This window comes from Myotis nattereri (assembly GCF_964212035.1).
Source record: "Myotis nattereri genome assembly, chromosome: 15".
NCBI classification, from domain to species: Eukaryota; Metazoa; Chordata; class Mammalia; order Chiroptera; family Vespertilionidae; genus Myotis; species Myotis nattereri.
This window is the reverse complement of record NC_138090.1, coordinates 13,129,599-13,144,779: the sequence shown is the minus strand read 5'-3', so window position 1 is coordinate 13,144,779 and position 15,181 is coordinate 13,129,599. Positions and strand designations below refer to the sequence as shown.

At 55.4% G+C, this 15,181-nt stretch overlaps 1 protein-coding gene across 1 annotated transcript in view; it reads left to right on the top strand.

Moving 5' to 3' along the window:
• ATP6V0D1 (ATPase H+ transporting V0 subunit d1) overlaps window positions 1–15,181 on the top strand; it is a 38,776-nt gene that overhangs the window by 9,998 nt on the left and 13,597 nt on the right. Inside the window, exon 2 of the mRNA XM_081108387.1 lies at window positions 14,784–14,955. Within this exon, the coding sequence (XP_080964513.1) occupies window positions 14,784–14,955 (172 nt within the window). The remainder of the gene's footprint in view (window positions 1–14,783; window positions 14,956–15,181) is intronic.

Below are 15,181 nucleotides of genomic sequence, written 5' to 3'. Positions count from 1 at the left end.
CTCTCACCTGGCCATTTTTCTCTTTCCTTTGTCTCCTCCTCCCAGACCCACCTCTTGCATTCCCTTTGCAAGATTACATCTTGCACTAGTGTATAATTTAGTTGATGTTATCTGGGAAGCTTTTTATGGTCAAGACAGTAACAGTCCACATGGGAACGGTAACCCCCGTTTCGCCCAGGAGGCTGTGTCAGAACTTGCTCGGGTGGGTGGCGACATGCCTTTTCAGTGATTTCTTGGGCCTGGTTTCTGAGATGGAGCCAGTGTCTGAACTCCTGCCTAGGGCTTTATTTTGTGTTGTTAATCCTCACCCGAGGATATTTTTTCCATTGACTTTTAGAGAGAGTGGAAGGGAGGGGGCGGGGGGGAGTTAGGGAGAAACATCCTTGTGAGAGAGACACATCTATTGGTTGGGAGGGGTGGTGGGAGGATTGAGCCTGCAATTTAGGCTCAGTGGAATCAAGGAATTTAGGCCCTTGACTGGAATCGAACCTGGGGCCCTTCAGTCCATAGACCAATGCTCCGCCCACTGATCCAAACCAGCTAGGGTACCTAGGGCCTTTGGAATAGGCCTCAGCATAGGCAAATGTCAGCCATCAGGACTTTTGAAGATAATTAGACTTTCTGGATAAATCAGGGTTTCTGGATGGAAGAGAAGGAAAGGCCCCAACATTTTATTTTATTATTATTGTTTTTTAAATGAGATTAATTTTGTGTGACTTTTTATTGTTTTGTTTTTGTTTTAATCCTTACCCAAGGATATTTTTCCATTGATTTTCAGAGAGAGTGGAAGAGAGAGGGAAAGACAGAGAGAAGTATCGATATGAGAGAAATACATCAATTGGTTGCCTCCTGCACATGTACGGACCAGGGCCTTGGCCAGGGAGGAGCCTGCAACCGAGGTACATGCCCTTGACCGGAATCGAACCCGGGACCCTTTGGTCTACAGGCTGACGCTCTATCCACTGAGCCATACCGGCTAGGACTTTTTAAAGGGGCATTTTATATATTTTTATTGATTTCAGAGGGGAAGGGAGAGGGAGAGAGAGAAACATCAATGATGAGAGAGAATCATTGATAGCTGCCTCCTGCACGTCCCCTACTGGGGATCAAGCCTGAAACCTGGGCATGTGCCCTTGACCAGAATTGAACCCGGGTCCGTTCAGTTTGCAGGCCAGCGCTCTATCCACTGAGCCAAACCAACTAGGGCCCAACACTTTATTTTAAACATTCTGCATAAAACACTTCTAGAATGTATTAGTTTTCTTTTCTCTTTTCTTAGCAGCACACACTGAACATTGCGGAGCTGTTTCCCATGAGGGCTGCTAGACTTGCAATGAGATGGAACAGAACTGTCCCTGAGGGCCCAGTTCTGCTTCCAATAGTTTTGTACCTGGGCCCCCTGTCAGGCTACCCCCTCACCCTTCCCGCCGTGGTCAGAGTGCCTGATACAGCACCCAGACCCCTTTTCTAACTTGTGGCTGTTCTTGTGCTCTGAGCTCAGCTGCCACACACATTCTAGTTTGTTAGGAGGGTCTACATCAAAAATGAACGTGATGTAATTGTCTCTCTTGTGAATCATTGGTGCCTGCTCAGGGCCCTAGGGCCTCTCCGAGTTGCCTTTCTTGGGTTCTGTGTAAGGCCAAGCATCAGGCAGACCATGCTCCCTTTCTGGCCAGCTGCCTGATGCTAAGCATGTGGTTTAAGCCTTGAAGCTTATTTGCTCCCCTGTAAAATGAAACAAATTATTTGCAGGTTGTTAGGATTCAGCAGCACAGTGCCTAGTGAATGCTCAATAGGTATTTGTATGATTGGATGAGTGACAGTGCTTTATTGGTATTGGCAGGGGACTAGGCTTTGAGGTGCAGAAGAGGAGAAGCTGAGATCCCCATTTTAGAGGGGTGTGCCATGTCCTCGATTGTCCTGTTTCTGGGTGATTAAACTGTGTGTGTGTGTATTTATTATCCTCACCTGAGGTCATGCTTAGAGAGAGGAAGAGAGAGGGGGGGGGGGAGATATCAGTGGTGCTTCCCAACTGGGGAGCAAAACCTGCACTCCAGGCATGTACCCTGACCGAGAATCAAACCAGCAACCTTTTGGTGCACTGGGTGATGCTCAACCAACTGAGCCACTCTGGCCAGGCAGCACTTGATTTTTAAAAAAAATATATTTTATTGGTTTTTTACAGAGAGGAAGGGAGAGGGACAGAGAGTTAGAAACATCAATGAAAGAGAAACATCGATCAGCTGCCTCCTGCACACTCCCTACTGGGGATGTGCCAGCAAGCAAGGTACATGCCCTTGACCAGAATCAAACCTGGGACCCTTGAGTCCGCAGGCCGAAGCTCTATCCCAGGGGTGGGCAAACTTTTTGACTCGAGGGCCACAATGGATTCTTAAACTGGACCGGAGGGCCGGAACAAAAGCATGGATGGAGTGTTTGTGTGAACTAATATAAATTCAAAGTAAACATCATTACATAAAAGGGTACGGTCTTTTTTTTTTTTCAGTTTTATTCATTTCAAACGGGCCGAATCCGGCCCGTGGGCCGTAGTTTGCCCACGGCTGAGCTAGATAAAGGGACTTGGAAACTTGGGAGAGTCTGGCCAAGCTGGAGAACAAGAGTGTAGAGGGCTGAGGTCTCGCAAGCTTCCTCTTCATCCTCTTCACTCTTTTTTTTTTTTAAAAAAAATATATTTTATTGATTTTTTATAGAGAGGAAGGGAGAGAGATAGAGAGCTAGAAACATCGATGAGAGAGAAACCATTGATCAGCTGCCTCCTGCACATCTCCTACTGGGGATGTGCCCGCAACCCAGGTACATGCCCTTGACCGGAATCGAACCTGGGACCCCCCAGTCCGCAGGCCGACGCTCCATCCACTGAGCCAAACCGGTTTCGGCGATCCTCTTCACTCTTGTGCCCCAGAAGCCTCTGTCTCCACCAGTGCAAGGCAGACCAATCCCTCCTGACCAGACTCAAGCCCACCTCATCTCCATTTTAGCTTTCCCAGACTCATGTCCACCTCGGGGCTGTTCCCTCTTTATGACATTCCTACTTGGCTGTGTGGGTGCCTAGAGTCTACTCCCTCGGGGATCGTTGCCTGCGGAGATGCAGACCAGGAGGCGGAGGCAGTGATTCAATTGGAGAGGTGTGTTGAGAGGGAGCTAGAGTTAGAGGGTGACAGTGCCATCCTCCATTTGGCCACAAGATGGTGCACCAGGCCCACTGAGCTGCCCGAGAGCTGGGTTAGCGGTTGTGGCTGGAACAACCAAGCTGTGAGTCAGCCAAGCTAGGTCTCCTCTGCTTTTCTGGACAGCACCTGCCTATGGTCGTTGTCCCCCAGGTCTCCTCCCTGAGCCCTACTTCCTTCACCCAAGTCCCAGTTGGCCTTCTTAGATTAAGTAGGGCTCGTGGCATGGTGTCTTCCTGTCTGTCCATCCATTCTTATCCTCATCTCCCTGTGCCCCAGCTTCCTGGGCTGGGAAGGGGAAGGCCAGGGGACAGTTCCCTAGTGCGCTCTGCCTGGTGTCAGTGCAGCTGCTCCAGCCTTGACCTCAAGCTGTCCTCACTTCCCTCCTCCTGGGTCACGCTGGCAGCTCTCAGTCAGAGCAGCAGCTACAGAAGTGGGCTTGCCAGCCATGAGCCAGGGGTGTGGGGGGCACCAAGTAGGAGCTTGAGGCTGTCAGGAGGTCAGGGCTATTCTTTCTAGGTTCCCAGCGGCACCACTCCACTCTGGTCCTCCCACTGTGGTCCCTCCAGGAGAGGGAAAAGCCATCCTCAGGACAGACCCCCCCAACCTCCTTCAGCTCTCTGGGGGACATGGGGAATGTATGTGGCAGGTACATGCATATAAGGTGACTTGGAAAGAGGTCCAAACCAGGTACCCCAGACTCTCTATAGGTACTCTAGGTACACACATCATGTTACAATGGGGCTGTTATCAGATGAATGACAATTCTCCTGCACCCCAAGTCTGGGGGGGGGGGTGTGCTTTTCCATTGGCCTCCCTGGCTTCTGCCTCATTCAGCACCTACTGCTTGGATGATTTTTTTAGAAAAAATATCTATTCTTTTTTTTTTTTAAATATATTTTATTGATTTTTTTACAGAGAGGAAGGGAGAGAGATAGAGAGAGTTAGAAACATCGATGAGAGAGAAACATTGACCAGCCACCTCCTGCACATCTCCCACTGGGGATGCGCCCGCAACCCAGGCACATGCCCCCGACCGGAATCGAACCTGGGACCCTTCAGTCCGCAGGCCGACGCTCTATCCACTGAGCCAAACCAGTTTCGGCAAAAATATCTATTCTTAACTGGAATATTGGCCTTCCTCCTCTGTTAGAGTATGAAGATCAAGGGCCTGAAGGGCACTTAGTAGGCCAGGCTGCTATTGCACAGCCTGATGCCCACTCTGCCTGTCTACACCCAGCACCCTGCAGCGTGAAGGACTGGGCTGTGTGCACACAGGTGGTCCTGAGGATTGGCAGGCAGGACTGTGGCAGGGGAAGGGGGTGTATGGAGGAACAGCTCTGACTCGGTGTTGGGCACTGCTTTTCTGGTCCTTGGCATTTGCCCAGACCTTGGCCACTCAGGCAATGGTTTCCAGGCCTTGACCTCAGCTGAGGCTTCGTGTTTGGTTGGCGGATGGGGCTTTCCCCTCTGAGGAGTCATCTGTGGCGTCCTTGCTGCTGCTCTTTTCTGCGGGCCCTGCTCTGGTGGCTGCTAGAGGCTCCCCAGCCCTGGGCCTCTCCTGCACCTGCTGGCAGTCCTGCCAGGGCTGCCCCATAGGTACCCAGGCCTCTGGGCTCATCTCGAGCTCCTGAGTTACCCTCGGGGGCTGGGGTTGCAGAGAGTCAGTGTGATCCGGGCCTGACGAGGTAAAGATCAGAGCTGGCCACGCCCCTGGAGGTAACCCTACTCAACCCTCTTATTTTACCTGGGAAACTGGGTCCAGGTGAGGCCCATGGGCTTGCCTATGATCTCCTGATCTCCTGGCACCGTCTTGGCTCCTCCTGTGCAATCCCTACATTCTCGGATGTAATCCTTCATTTGTTCACCGAAGGATTAAGCCTCTGTGTGCTCGGCCCCCAACTCCGTGCAGTCAGAGAGGCCCTGCTTCTGGGGCCCTTGTAGTTACTACCCCAGGCCTTGCCACATGGTGTCTAGCTTGGAAATTAAAGGGTTGGGAGATGAGGAATATGGGTGATCCACAACCTGTGACCTGGCACATAGGGCCCTAAGTCCAGAAAATGGGGTTGTGGTTTCCCCAATTCCCCCGATCCTCAAACCTTTAAGCCCAGGGGAAATGAGGGTTCTGGAAGTAATCTTTCAGGCCTGGCCCAGGCTCCATGTCATTGCCATTCCTCCATTGCTTACATCATTCAGACCGAGCTGCTTCTATGAGGCAGCCTGAGCAGGCGACCACCCCTCTCCCAGGGGCTGGCCTAGGCCCACAGTGCTGACGACACTTCATGTGGCCTATTACTGCTTCCCCTGCACAATCCTGCCTGCCACTCCTCAGGACCACCCGTGTGCACGGGGATGGCAGAACACGTGCAGTGAGGGGTCTGGGGTCTTATACAGGACCAGCTTGGATGCCTACTGCTCCTGCCACTTCCTGCCTGGCTCAAGCCCCTTGGCTCTGCTGGGCACAGGTATGGAATGGATCAGCTCTGCTCCTGGCCTGGGCTGCACACACCAGTTTCTGTGAGCGCCAGGGGATGAGGCTTCGTGCTGAGAGCAGCATGGCTCGCAGCCCCAGATGAGGCTCGATCCTGTAAGCCCATCCTTGAGGCCTAAGTCTAAACAAAATGAATATTTCCATGGCTTTGGTTCTAGGCACTGTGGAGCTGGCAGAATGCTCCAGCCAGGACCCAGCCTGACCTGGCTTCATCTCACTGTGAGCAGCCTCTGGGAGCCATAAAACTGCCCTGCCCCCATGCAAGGGAGCTGCCGCTTTCTTTAGTGTCTTTCCTTAGCGTAGAACAGAAGCCCAGCATCCAGGGCTGGCAGGGCTGCTCAGGCGCTGAGGGCCATCAGACCCAGGAGCCACCCATGGCATGGGCCAGCTTTTCAGCAAGCTCATTGCCACCGCTGGCCTTCCCTGGGCGGCCTGGCACCTGGCCACTCCGGACCACTTTACCTCTCTCCCTCCCACTCAGGCCAACTTCCATCTTCGGGGAAATGACAAGAAGCTCTTCCTTGCAGCCCCAGATTCACTGCAGCCTCCAGGTTCTATAACTGCAGTGGCAGACCTGGAGAGGAAAGAGTTCACTCAAGGTCAAAGTACGTGGCAGCTGCAGAGGTGTGGCCCCTGCCTTCCAGGGTGAGGCTGGGTCTCCTGATTCCCAGGCGGGGCTGTGGCAGAGCAACACATAGGGAAGCTGCCCTTCCAGTCCTGTGTCCTGAGACACGTCCTGTGGAGCCAGGGTGGGGAGTCCCGGTGGAGGGCTATTTGACAGTTCTCCGGATCTCCGCGCAGGCAGAGAACTTCTTGGAACTTGCCCTGGGTGCAGCTGTAACCAGTTCTGCCCCTCCCTTTGGCACATGGGACCGTTCCCTACCTGGCACCCTCCTGACTGTTGGATAGGTTGACTTCCTCATGGGATATGAGCGATGCTTTCATTCTTCCAGCCACAGGGACGAGGTGTTCTGGAGAGCATGAGGGCAATTAAATGTGGCTCTGCTATCACCTGCCACCTGTCTCAGAGCGGGGAGAAGGGTGGTGAACTGGGTCAGACATCCTGCTGCCTCCTGGACATGGGGAGTGACACTCCCATTCGATCCCTGTATCTGATATGCTGGTGGGTGGTGTCACTGGCCCCAGATATCAGCTGGGCCACCTCTGCAGATCAGTCCCATCCCCTTTTGCAAATGCTTCACCTCATTGAAAGGCCTCAGGCATGAAATAAAATGCTGGTTCAGGGACCGAGGAAGGAGAACTCCTGGCCTCTCGCTGCAGGAGCTCTACCCTGCACCAGCTGAAACCCAGTAGCTTGCATGCGGCTGTGCCAGCAGTAGACTCCAGGTTCTTCCCAAGACTGCTGGCCCGCCAGCCCAGGGGCTTCCCATGGAGCAAAGGTTGCCCTTGGCTGTCCCTCCTGCCTGCTCCTGTGGCCCCCAGGGCAGCAGCTCCAGGGGTAGCAGGTGGTGCAGAGTTAGGTCCTGCCTCTGCTGAGTACCTGGGGCTGCCCATAGCTCTGTGTGATCTTGCTGGTAGGTGAGGTGACATGTGGGCTTGGGGACAGGAGTCCCAAATTTCAAGCCAGCTCTGTTGCTCCTTTGCCAGGAGAGAGCAGAGTAGGGCCTATGTGTTTGCATGCCCAGGCTGCACGAGGCCCCCGCAGCCTTCATGACAGGGAGGAGAACGTGCTTGAGCCCGTGGGGCAGAAAGGGACCATGGGAAGCAAGGGCAGGGGCATTCTGTGGAGCCCTGAGTAGGACAGCCTGAGCAACAGCCTGCAGTCAAGCACCCAGCACCTGCCAGGGGCTGAGGGTTTTAGCTGGGAAGCTCTGGGTGGGATCCTTTCTGCCCGGAGAGATGGACTGTGGGGGGCTGGGCTCAGTCCTCTCTGTAGCACTGCCTCTGTTCAGGGTCTGTGGCGGGTGCCCTGGGAGGCGGGCACTATAGGGACCTTCACTGGGTGACCAGCCTGTAGCCTGGGTTCAGAGAGATTCCACAGGCTGCTCAGGGCCAAGCTGTGAGATAGGATTCAAACCCAGGAGACTGGCTCCAAAGCCCAGGTTTTCTCCCCTGCCCCACTGAGCCACCTAAGAAGTAATATCTTAAGACCAGTGATCCAGCAAAACGGGGCTGCAGAGAAAGCCTGGTGCTGTAGCGACCAGCAGGGATGACGGGTGGGCCCTGCACTGGCCAGGGCAAGAGGCCATGGACATCTTAGTTGGAGGCAGGGGCAGTGCCAAAGCTCTGGACGGGGAATGGCAGGCGGCACCCGAGAGAGGGTAAGAGGAACTGCATTTGACAGGAAGAGTTGGAACTCGGTTAGTTGGTATTGCATGAGGTTTGCAGGGAGTCTGTGATGTGCTCTGGCATAGGCCTGGAGGCGAAGAGGATGCTTAGTCTGTGCTTCAGGCCCCAGGTAAAGCCAGGGTTAATGGTTTCCATGCTGTGACTCCCACACTGGGAGCTCCAGATGTAGTGCTCTGACCCTGCAAGCCAGGCCACCAGTGTACACATCTGCTTTGGAGCTGATATGAAGAAGAGGTCTCACCCACCCCCAGAGCCTGGGGAGGAGACTCAGGCACAGCACATTCACTGAGGGTGGGGGGGCCCTGGCTCCGTCGGGCCACCAGCCTGGCCATCTGGTCACATCTGTGCATCTGTTTGAGTTTCCCTGCTTTAGCCCCCAAAGTTGCAGCATCAGAGAGCCTCAGGGGGCAGAGTGAGTATTGGAGCCAGAGCCCAGGTCCGGTCCCTTCAGAGCAGACCCCTCACCTGGGCCAGGGGAGAGGTATAACCGGCTACAGTGCCCTGCGCCCTCACAGGGAGTGGCAGGATGGGCACACTAGGTTCTAGCGAGCATGTCTGCACATCTGGTTTCACTCAGCGGGCCGCAATTCCTGAAAACCCCTGAGCTCCCCAGGAGAGTGTTGCTGAGTGACCTCTGGAAAAGCAGAAGTGAAGTCTGGGAACACGCTGTCCTCTCACACTCTGCCGTGGCCAGCTGGCCAGCAGGGTCCCTCCGTGGGCCATGAGGCCATGGGTGAGTCTAGAGCAGGGGGCTGCCCCGCCTAGGATACTGTGCCAGGGGTTGCCTCTATGCCTGTTGGGCCCCTGGACTGCGTGGGGCCAAGACCCTCCCTTCCTGTCTTCCTAGAGCCCTTAGGAAGGGGCTGCAGAGGCGTGGGGGCTAGCGAGGCCACGTGCCTCCTGCCCTTGGGAGCTCTGGAGGGGCTGAAAGATCACTTTCAGGGCTGGCAGGATCTGGGAAAGCTTTCAAAAAGTGGATGGAGAGCAGGGCTGCCCAGCTGCCACCTCTCAAGGCTTGGCTAGGGCTGGCTGCCAGGCCCACACTTGGTCCTGCAGAGAGTGCAGATCAGGCTAGGGTTCCCCAGGCCCCCTCTTAATCAAGGGCTGGAGTAGTAATCAGAGGTGCCAGCTGGGGTCAGGGCTTTACCACTGGGCGGGGGGGGGGGGGGTCCTGGACCAGAAGACCGGGGTTGAGGAGTAGACAGGAGGTGGCAGGACAGATGGAAACTGCGGGGCCAGCTTGAATCTGGTGTGGTCCTTCCTAGGAGCCCTGGGAGGAAGAGCCACGCCAGGTGGTGTTGGGCTGCAGCCTGCCCAGGCACCTTCGGAGAGCTCAGCTGGGCCCTGCTGGAGCCGCAGCCATGGTCTCTGACACAGGCAACCGCAGGGTGGACAGCAGTGCCCGTGGAAGAGGAGGGGCAGGCGCTCTCACTTTCCAGGCTGGGGGTGTGCCCTCCAGTTCAGCTGCTCTGGCTGGGCCTGAGGAAGCAGCCCTGTTTCCTGCACTTCAAGGGCTTCTTTCTAGGGCATCATCCTGTGGACTTCCCTGGAGCACTTGCTGGGGGCAGAGGTCACAGGCAGGCCACCGTAGGTGGAGAATAGCACTGGTAGGGCCCAGGAGTCCAGGGCTGAAGCTGAAGCAGTGCTAGGACTGAGGGCATGGGGCCTCAGGCTGTGGGGAGGTGGCAGGGCTCTAGCTCTGGGGTCACAGGGGCTGCTGGGTAAAGGTAACTAACGCGTTTGAGGACTTCAACCTTATAATGGTGAAGAGAATGGACTTGGGAGCAGGAGCCCCGCAAAAGGGCCCTGTGGTGGTGGTGAGGTCGCCTGGGTTGCGCCCAGATATGGAGTTGGGGGAACGTCACCAGAACGTCAGGACAGGCAGCACTGGGCAGTGGAGGAGGTGTGGGAAGGTCCTGGGCAGGGTGAGGAGTGCTGAGGAGCAGGCCCACGGCCCTCAGGTGAGGCCGGCGGCACTGGGAAGCTGCGTTGCTTGGCTTCCTTTGTGGAGGGATGTAGGTCAGAATGCAGAGTGAACTTCTGATAGCAGCAGCGTCTTCTTGGACGTGAGAAATCGTCCTCTGAGGAAGCCTTTTACTGTGAGATCCAAGCTGACCAGACATTCTTGGTGCCAGGCCACGGATGGGAGGGTTTGGGGTAGACAGCTGGGCATGTGGGTAGACCGGTGCGGTACCCCGAGTCTGTGCTCACCAGCACACTGCTCAGCTTCAGCCCAGGCATGTCTGGGGCTCTCTGGGGCCATCCCTGGGGCTGTCAGGCTGCTGAGCTCAAGGCACAGAGCAGAACTAGCCCCTGCCTTCCCAGAGCCCCTGGCGTCCTCGGCTGCCCTCGGGGGCTGGGCCAGGGCTGGGTGGCCAGGTCTCCCACGAAGCTCTCAACAAGTTCCAGGCCTCTCCTCCTGTGCTCAGATCCCACCCCCCAGTCACACCCCCTCCTCCTCACGTCCCTCTGAGGGAGCAGGAAGCTGAGGGTGGGGGATGGGGTGGGGAGGTTTCTAACGGGCCTTGTCCAGCCCTGAGGACTGTCCAGAGGGCTTGGGGCTGCCAGCCACGGCCCAGCCGCCAGCTTCTCGGATAGGGTCAGAGCTGGTTCAGAAGCCCTGTGTGGGCCCAGCTGAGGGATCCAAGTCGCCTTCCTGGCTGGCAGGCTGTCCCCTCTCCTTGGGTCACAGGGAGACACGAGGCTTGGCCAGGGAAAGTGGTCTGGAACGGCCCTTCGACAGTGTCCCTGGGGACTTTTAAAAATGAGTTTCCTGGTAAGGAAGACTCTTAGGCCTTGGGCAGGATTCTCGGTAGAGTCTCCCGGGTTTGCTCTGATCTGACAAACGCCAGCAGAAACCACCCGGCTGTCTGCCTTCCAGCAGTGCTGGGAGCCGTGGCTTCCCCAGATGCAGCGTCAGCAAAATGAAGCAGCCAAGGCACAGGGGGTTTGCTTTAAGGCCCATGCTAAGCCCGGGGAGGGGCGGGAGGGAGGGGGCTGCAAAGGAGAGCCCACCCCTCGGCTTTACTCTCCAGGTTAAATGCACACGTCCTTAGCTTCTCGAGGAATGGCTGATACAAGTGATGCCAGAGAGGCTCGCCAATGAGTCATGACAGGCCAAGGCCTCGTGTCAGGTGGACAGTCAGTGTCCAGGCTGCCTCTGAGGTCATGGGGTGCCATCCAGGGATGCAGGTGGAGGCTCTGGCCTCTTTGCCACCTGCCAGCTTTTGTGGGACTAAAGTCTGTCTGGGCAGGTAGGTGTATATTTGGAAGGCCCATCCTGGGCCAAGGGCTGTGGGAGAATGTGGTCAAGGATGCAAAGGGAGGAGAGGAGACCAGAGTTGGGATGGACAGAATCCATGAGGCCTGATCCACATCTCAGCCCCTCTGTGTTTGTCTGTTGGACTCTGGTCAATTTTCATATTCGCTCTGACTTCTGTTGTCTGAGTCTGTGAAATGGGCATGCCTGGGAGGCCCAGCACACACGTTGCTCCTGGCAGGGGCTAGGTACTCACCAGGGCCTCATCTGTTTCCAGTTAAAGTGGGTGTTGCTTCCCCCTTATGTTGGGGGTGCTGACTCCCACCTGGCCAGGGTCAGGTGTTGGATGGAGTCAGTGGGGGTTGGAGAGGGGAGAGGGTGATTGGCGGTGGGGGAGTTGTTGAGTAAGGGAAGGGGAGAGAAGTGGACAGGTTTAGGCCAGGCTTGGCTTCCAGCTACTGTCTGCTCCACAGCCTCCCCTAGTGGGGATTTGAGCATCTGCATCTGCTGTACCCAGGCCAGAACACCCGCCCACTTTTCTTTCAAGTATCACAATACTTTTTGAGAGATGAAAGTATATAAAATCAGGGCATGAACATGACTTGATAAATTCATTAGACTTAATTTCAGTCTATATATATAAAAGCCAAACAACCAGAACAACAGAACGACCGGAATGACCAGTTGCTATGACATGCACTGCAGCAGCCTACTGGCCCAATGGGGGCCTGATTGCGCCCCCCCCCGCCCACAAACTCCCACGGCCCCTCCCCCAATTGGCCCCTCACCCCAAGTAGGGGTGGGGCCAGACGGCCAACCACCTGCATTCCCCCCCCACCCCCCTGCAGGACCCCACCCGCGCATGAATTCGTGCATCAGGCCTCTAGTACTAGAATAAGAGGGACCAATTCATATTCTCACCATTCGTTTCACACCTACAAAAATCACTTCAAGGACACTAACAATCTCTCAAAACTGATCAGTTTTGTGCAAGTAAACCATGTTTCTTTTAAAAGAACTCGTGCCCTTGCCCAGGGTCAAGGATATTAACATCTAGCACATAAAGCCCATTACAGGTAGAAATACAGGTGATATACTATTTTTTTTTTGTGTGTGCCCTTCACTGGGATCGAACCTGGGACCCTTCAGGCCACAGGGCAACGCTCTATCCACTGAGCCAAACCAGCCAGGGCTATACTATTTTTAAAAATATATATATTTTATTGAATTTTTTTACAGAGTGGAAGGGAGAGGAATAGAGAGTTAGAAACATCAATGAGAGAGAAACATCGATCAGCTGCCTCCTGCACACCCCGTACTGGGGATGTGCCCGCAACCAAGGTGCATGCCCTTGACCGGAATCGAACCTGGGACCCTTCAGTCCGCAGGACCTTTCTATCCACTGAGCCAAACAGGCTAGGCCAGGTGATATACTATTACATCAACTACCATCAGTTACAGTTAAGGATTTTTCTGTAACAGCCAAATGAATAATCAAAATAATGTAACAACTGAATTATTACTGAGCAATAGTACTGGGTCTCACCTGTCCTTCTCCCATCTGAGCCTTATTTTTGGCATAAGTGAGCCATGGCCTGACTGGTGAGGATGGGGAGAAGTAGAGCCCCGGGCAGACGGCCTGGGGTGAGCACATAGGAGTGTGCACAATCCTTTGGGCAAAAAGACAGCAGGATCCATGTGGCAGAGCAGGAGACTGTCAGCTTCCCCTGCTGTACCTTGCCCTTGGTTCTGTTCTGCTTTAGCTTGGCCATGGGAGAAAAGCCGGTGTGAATGGTAGAGCGATGGTGAAGGAAGGCCGCCTGCAGCCTCATGAGTTTAAAGTTCACTCTGTGTGCGCCCAGGAGCCGCAGAGGACTGGAGTGCTGCCTGCTCCCGGGCGCCACCCAGAGATGCAGGTGGGAGGGGTGTACTCCCCCCCCCCCCCCCTCCCACATGCTCTCCCATCGCTCCTTTAGCACATCTGACTCTGGGCTGGGAGCACTGATGTGGTACAGGGGGAGGGGCATCACAGGGGTCCCTTAAGCCTGTCGGTGGATTATATGCCCTACTCTTCTTCTTTAAGCAACCAGGATAGCATGGCCTCCTAGGCTCTCAGACACACAGGCCTTGGTCGGGGGCGGGCTGGTGGAAATGGTCACCTTTCCTGCTGTCCTTTGGGAAACCTCCCCAGTGGAGGAAAGCATGTAGTCCCTGCAGCAGAGGCAGCTCCGGCTGTTGAGCCTTCATACACACACACATGCGCCCATGGACCCGTCTCAGCCACCGTCCTTGGTCTGCCATCACTGCCAGTGTCCCCTTTCACATTGCAGGAGTGACTCTTGTGCTGTCTTCACCAGCCCTCTGCCCAGTCTTTCATTCATTCAACAGCTCTTTGCTGAGCATCAAAATGCACCAGAACTACTCTGTTTTAGACTCTAGGCTGCCACAGTGAAAGTCCCAGCTGTCGTGGAGCTTATATGTCCTGTGCGCAGTGGGATATGTGTTACAAAGAAAAGGGGCACAGTGAAGGGTGACGGGGCTGCAGCAGAGGCCTCTGAAGAGGGGGTGTTTGAGGAGCGAGCCTCACTTTCCAGGCAAGGGACAGGAAGGGCCCTGAGATGAGGATGCATCACGGAGTGGTGTGGGCTGTTTGGTGTTTTAAGAAGATCACTCTGGCTGTGTGTGGAGAATAGACTGGGCAGTGGGAAACGGGCAGAAGCGGGAGACTGTGGGGTTGTTGCCCTGATCCCCTGGGTCTCACTTGTCCTTCCTCAGTCCTTTCCTCACCACTGTCCCTAAGAGCTCAGGAGAGCCTGTGAGATTGGCTTGCCTGCCCCAGCCTCTCCAGCTTCCTCTCCACCTAACACGTTTGCTCTCTAGGCCACTTGTCACTTACACCAGCGGTCGCCAACCTTTCGGACCTCACGGACCACCGGTTGGCGACCGCTGCCTTACACCAGCCTCCTGGCTGTTGACCTGTGTGTTTTCCTGTCCCTGCCCTCTGCTGTGGCCCAGCCTAGCATCTCTTGCCTTCTCAGTCCTTTCTTGGTGCCTTCTCCACTCTCCCCGCAGGGCTACGGCATGTCCTTTATTTCATCTGTATGATTTCTGCCTGGGGGTGTGCTGGATTGCCCTACTAGCCCGGAGGCTGTGGAAGGCAGGGCGTGTGCCTTATTCTGCTCCTGGTCAGGGTCACCCCAGAGCCTGCCTGCAGAAGGACCTCAAAGGCTTATGAATGGCACCTTAGGTTGGAGTTTCCGGCCTTGTCATTTGGAGGAACAATGGTTCTACTTGTACTTAGACTGTACTGTGCTTGGACAGTATACTGGCTCATGGCCCAAGGGTCTGGGGCATCTCCAGGGCCTTGGCTGACTGCTTTGGAGTAGGCCCTGAGCCAACAGGGAGGTGGAGGTGGAGACAGGAAGTTAGGGGAGCAGCAGGACTCAACTCCAGGGGAGAGGCTAGGGCTGGGAATCGGGGTCGGGATGAGGAGACTCAGCATGGCCAGCCCTCACACCCCATCCTTGGGTTTCAGACCTGAAGCTGCACCTGCAGAGCACTGACTACGGCAACTTCCTGGCCAACGAGGCATCACCACTGACAGTGTCCGTCATTGATGACCGGCTCAAGGAGAAGATGGTGGTGGAGTTCCGCCACATGAGGAACCACGCCTATGAGCCACTCGCCAGCTTCCTGGATTTCATTACGTGAGTGTTCCCTACAGTGCCTCGCCTCCTCCCCAGCTGGGCAGGACGGCTGCATCTGATGGACCTGGCCCAGCATGGCTTAGGCCAGCTGCCTGTAGAGTCCTCCTGGGCTCTATGGCTGGGCTGGTCATTCAGTAACACTGGACCTCCAGGCCACTACCCATAGAGTAGGGTCACCAGCCACTTCACTTCTGGCTAGGATACTGGTGGGCAGGCACGTATCCCA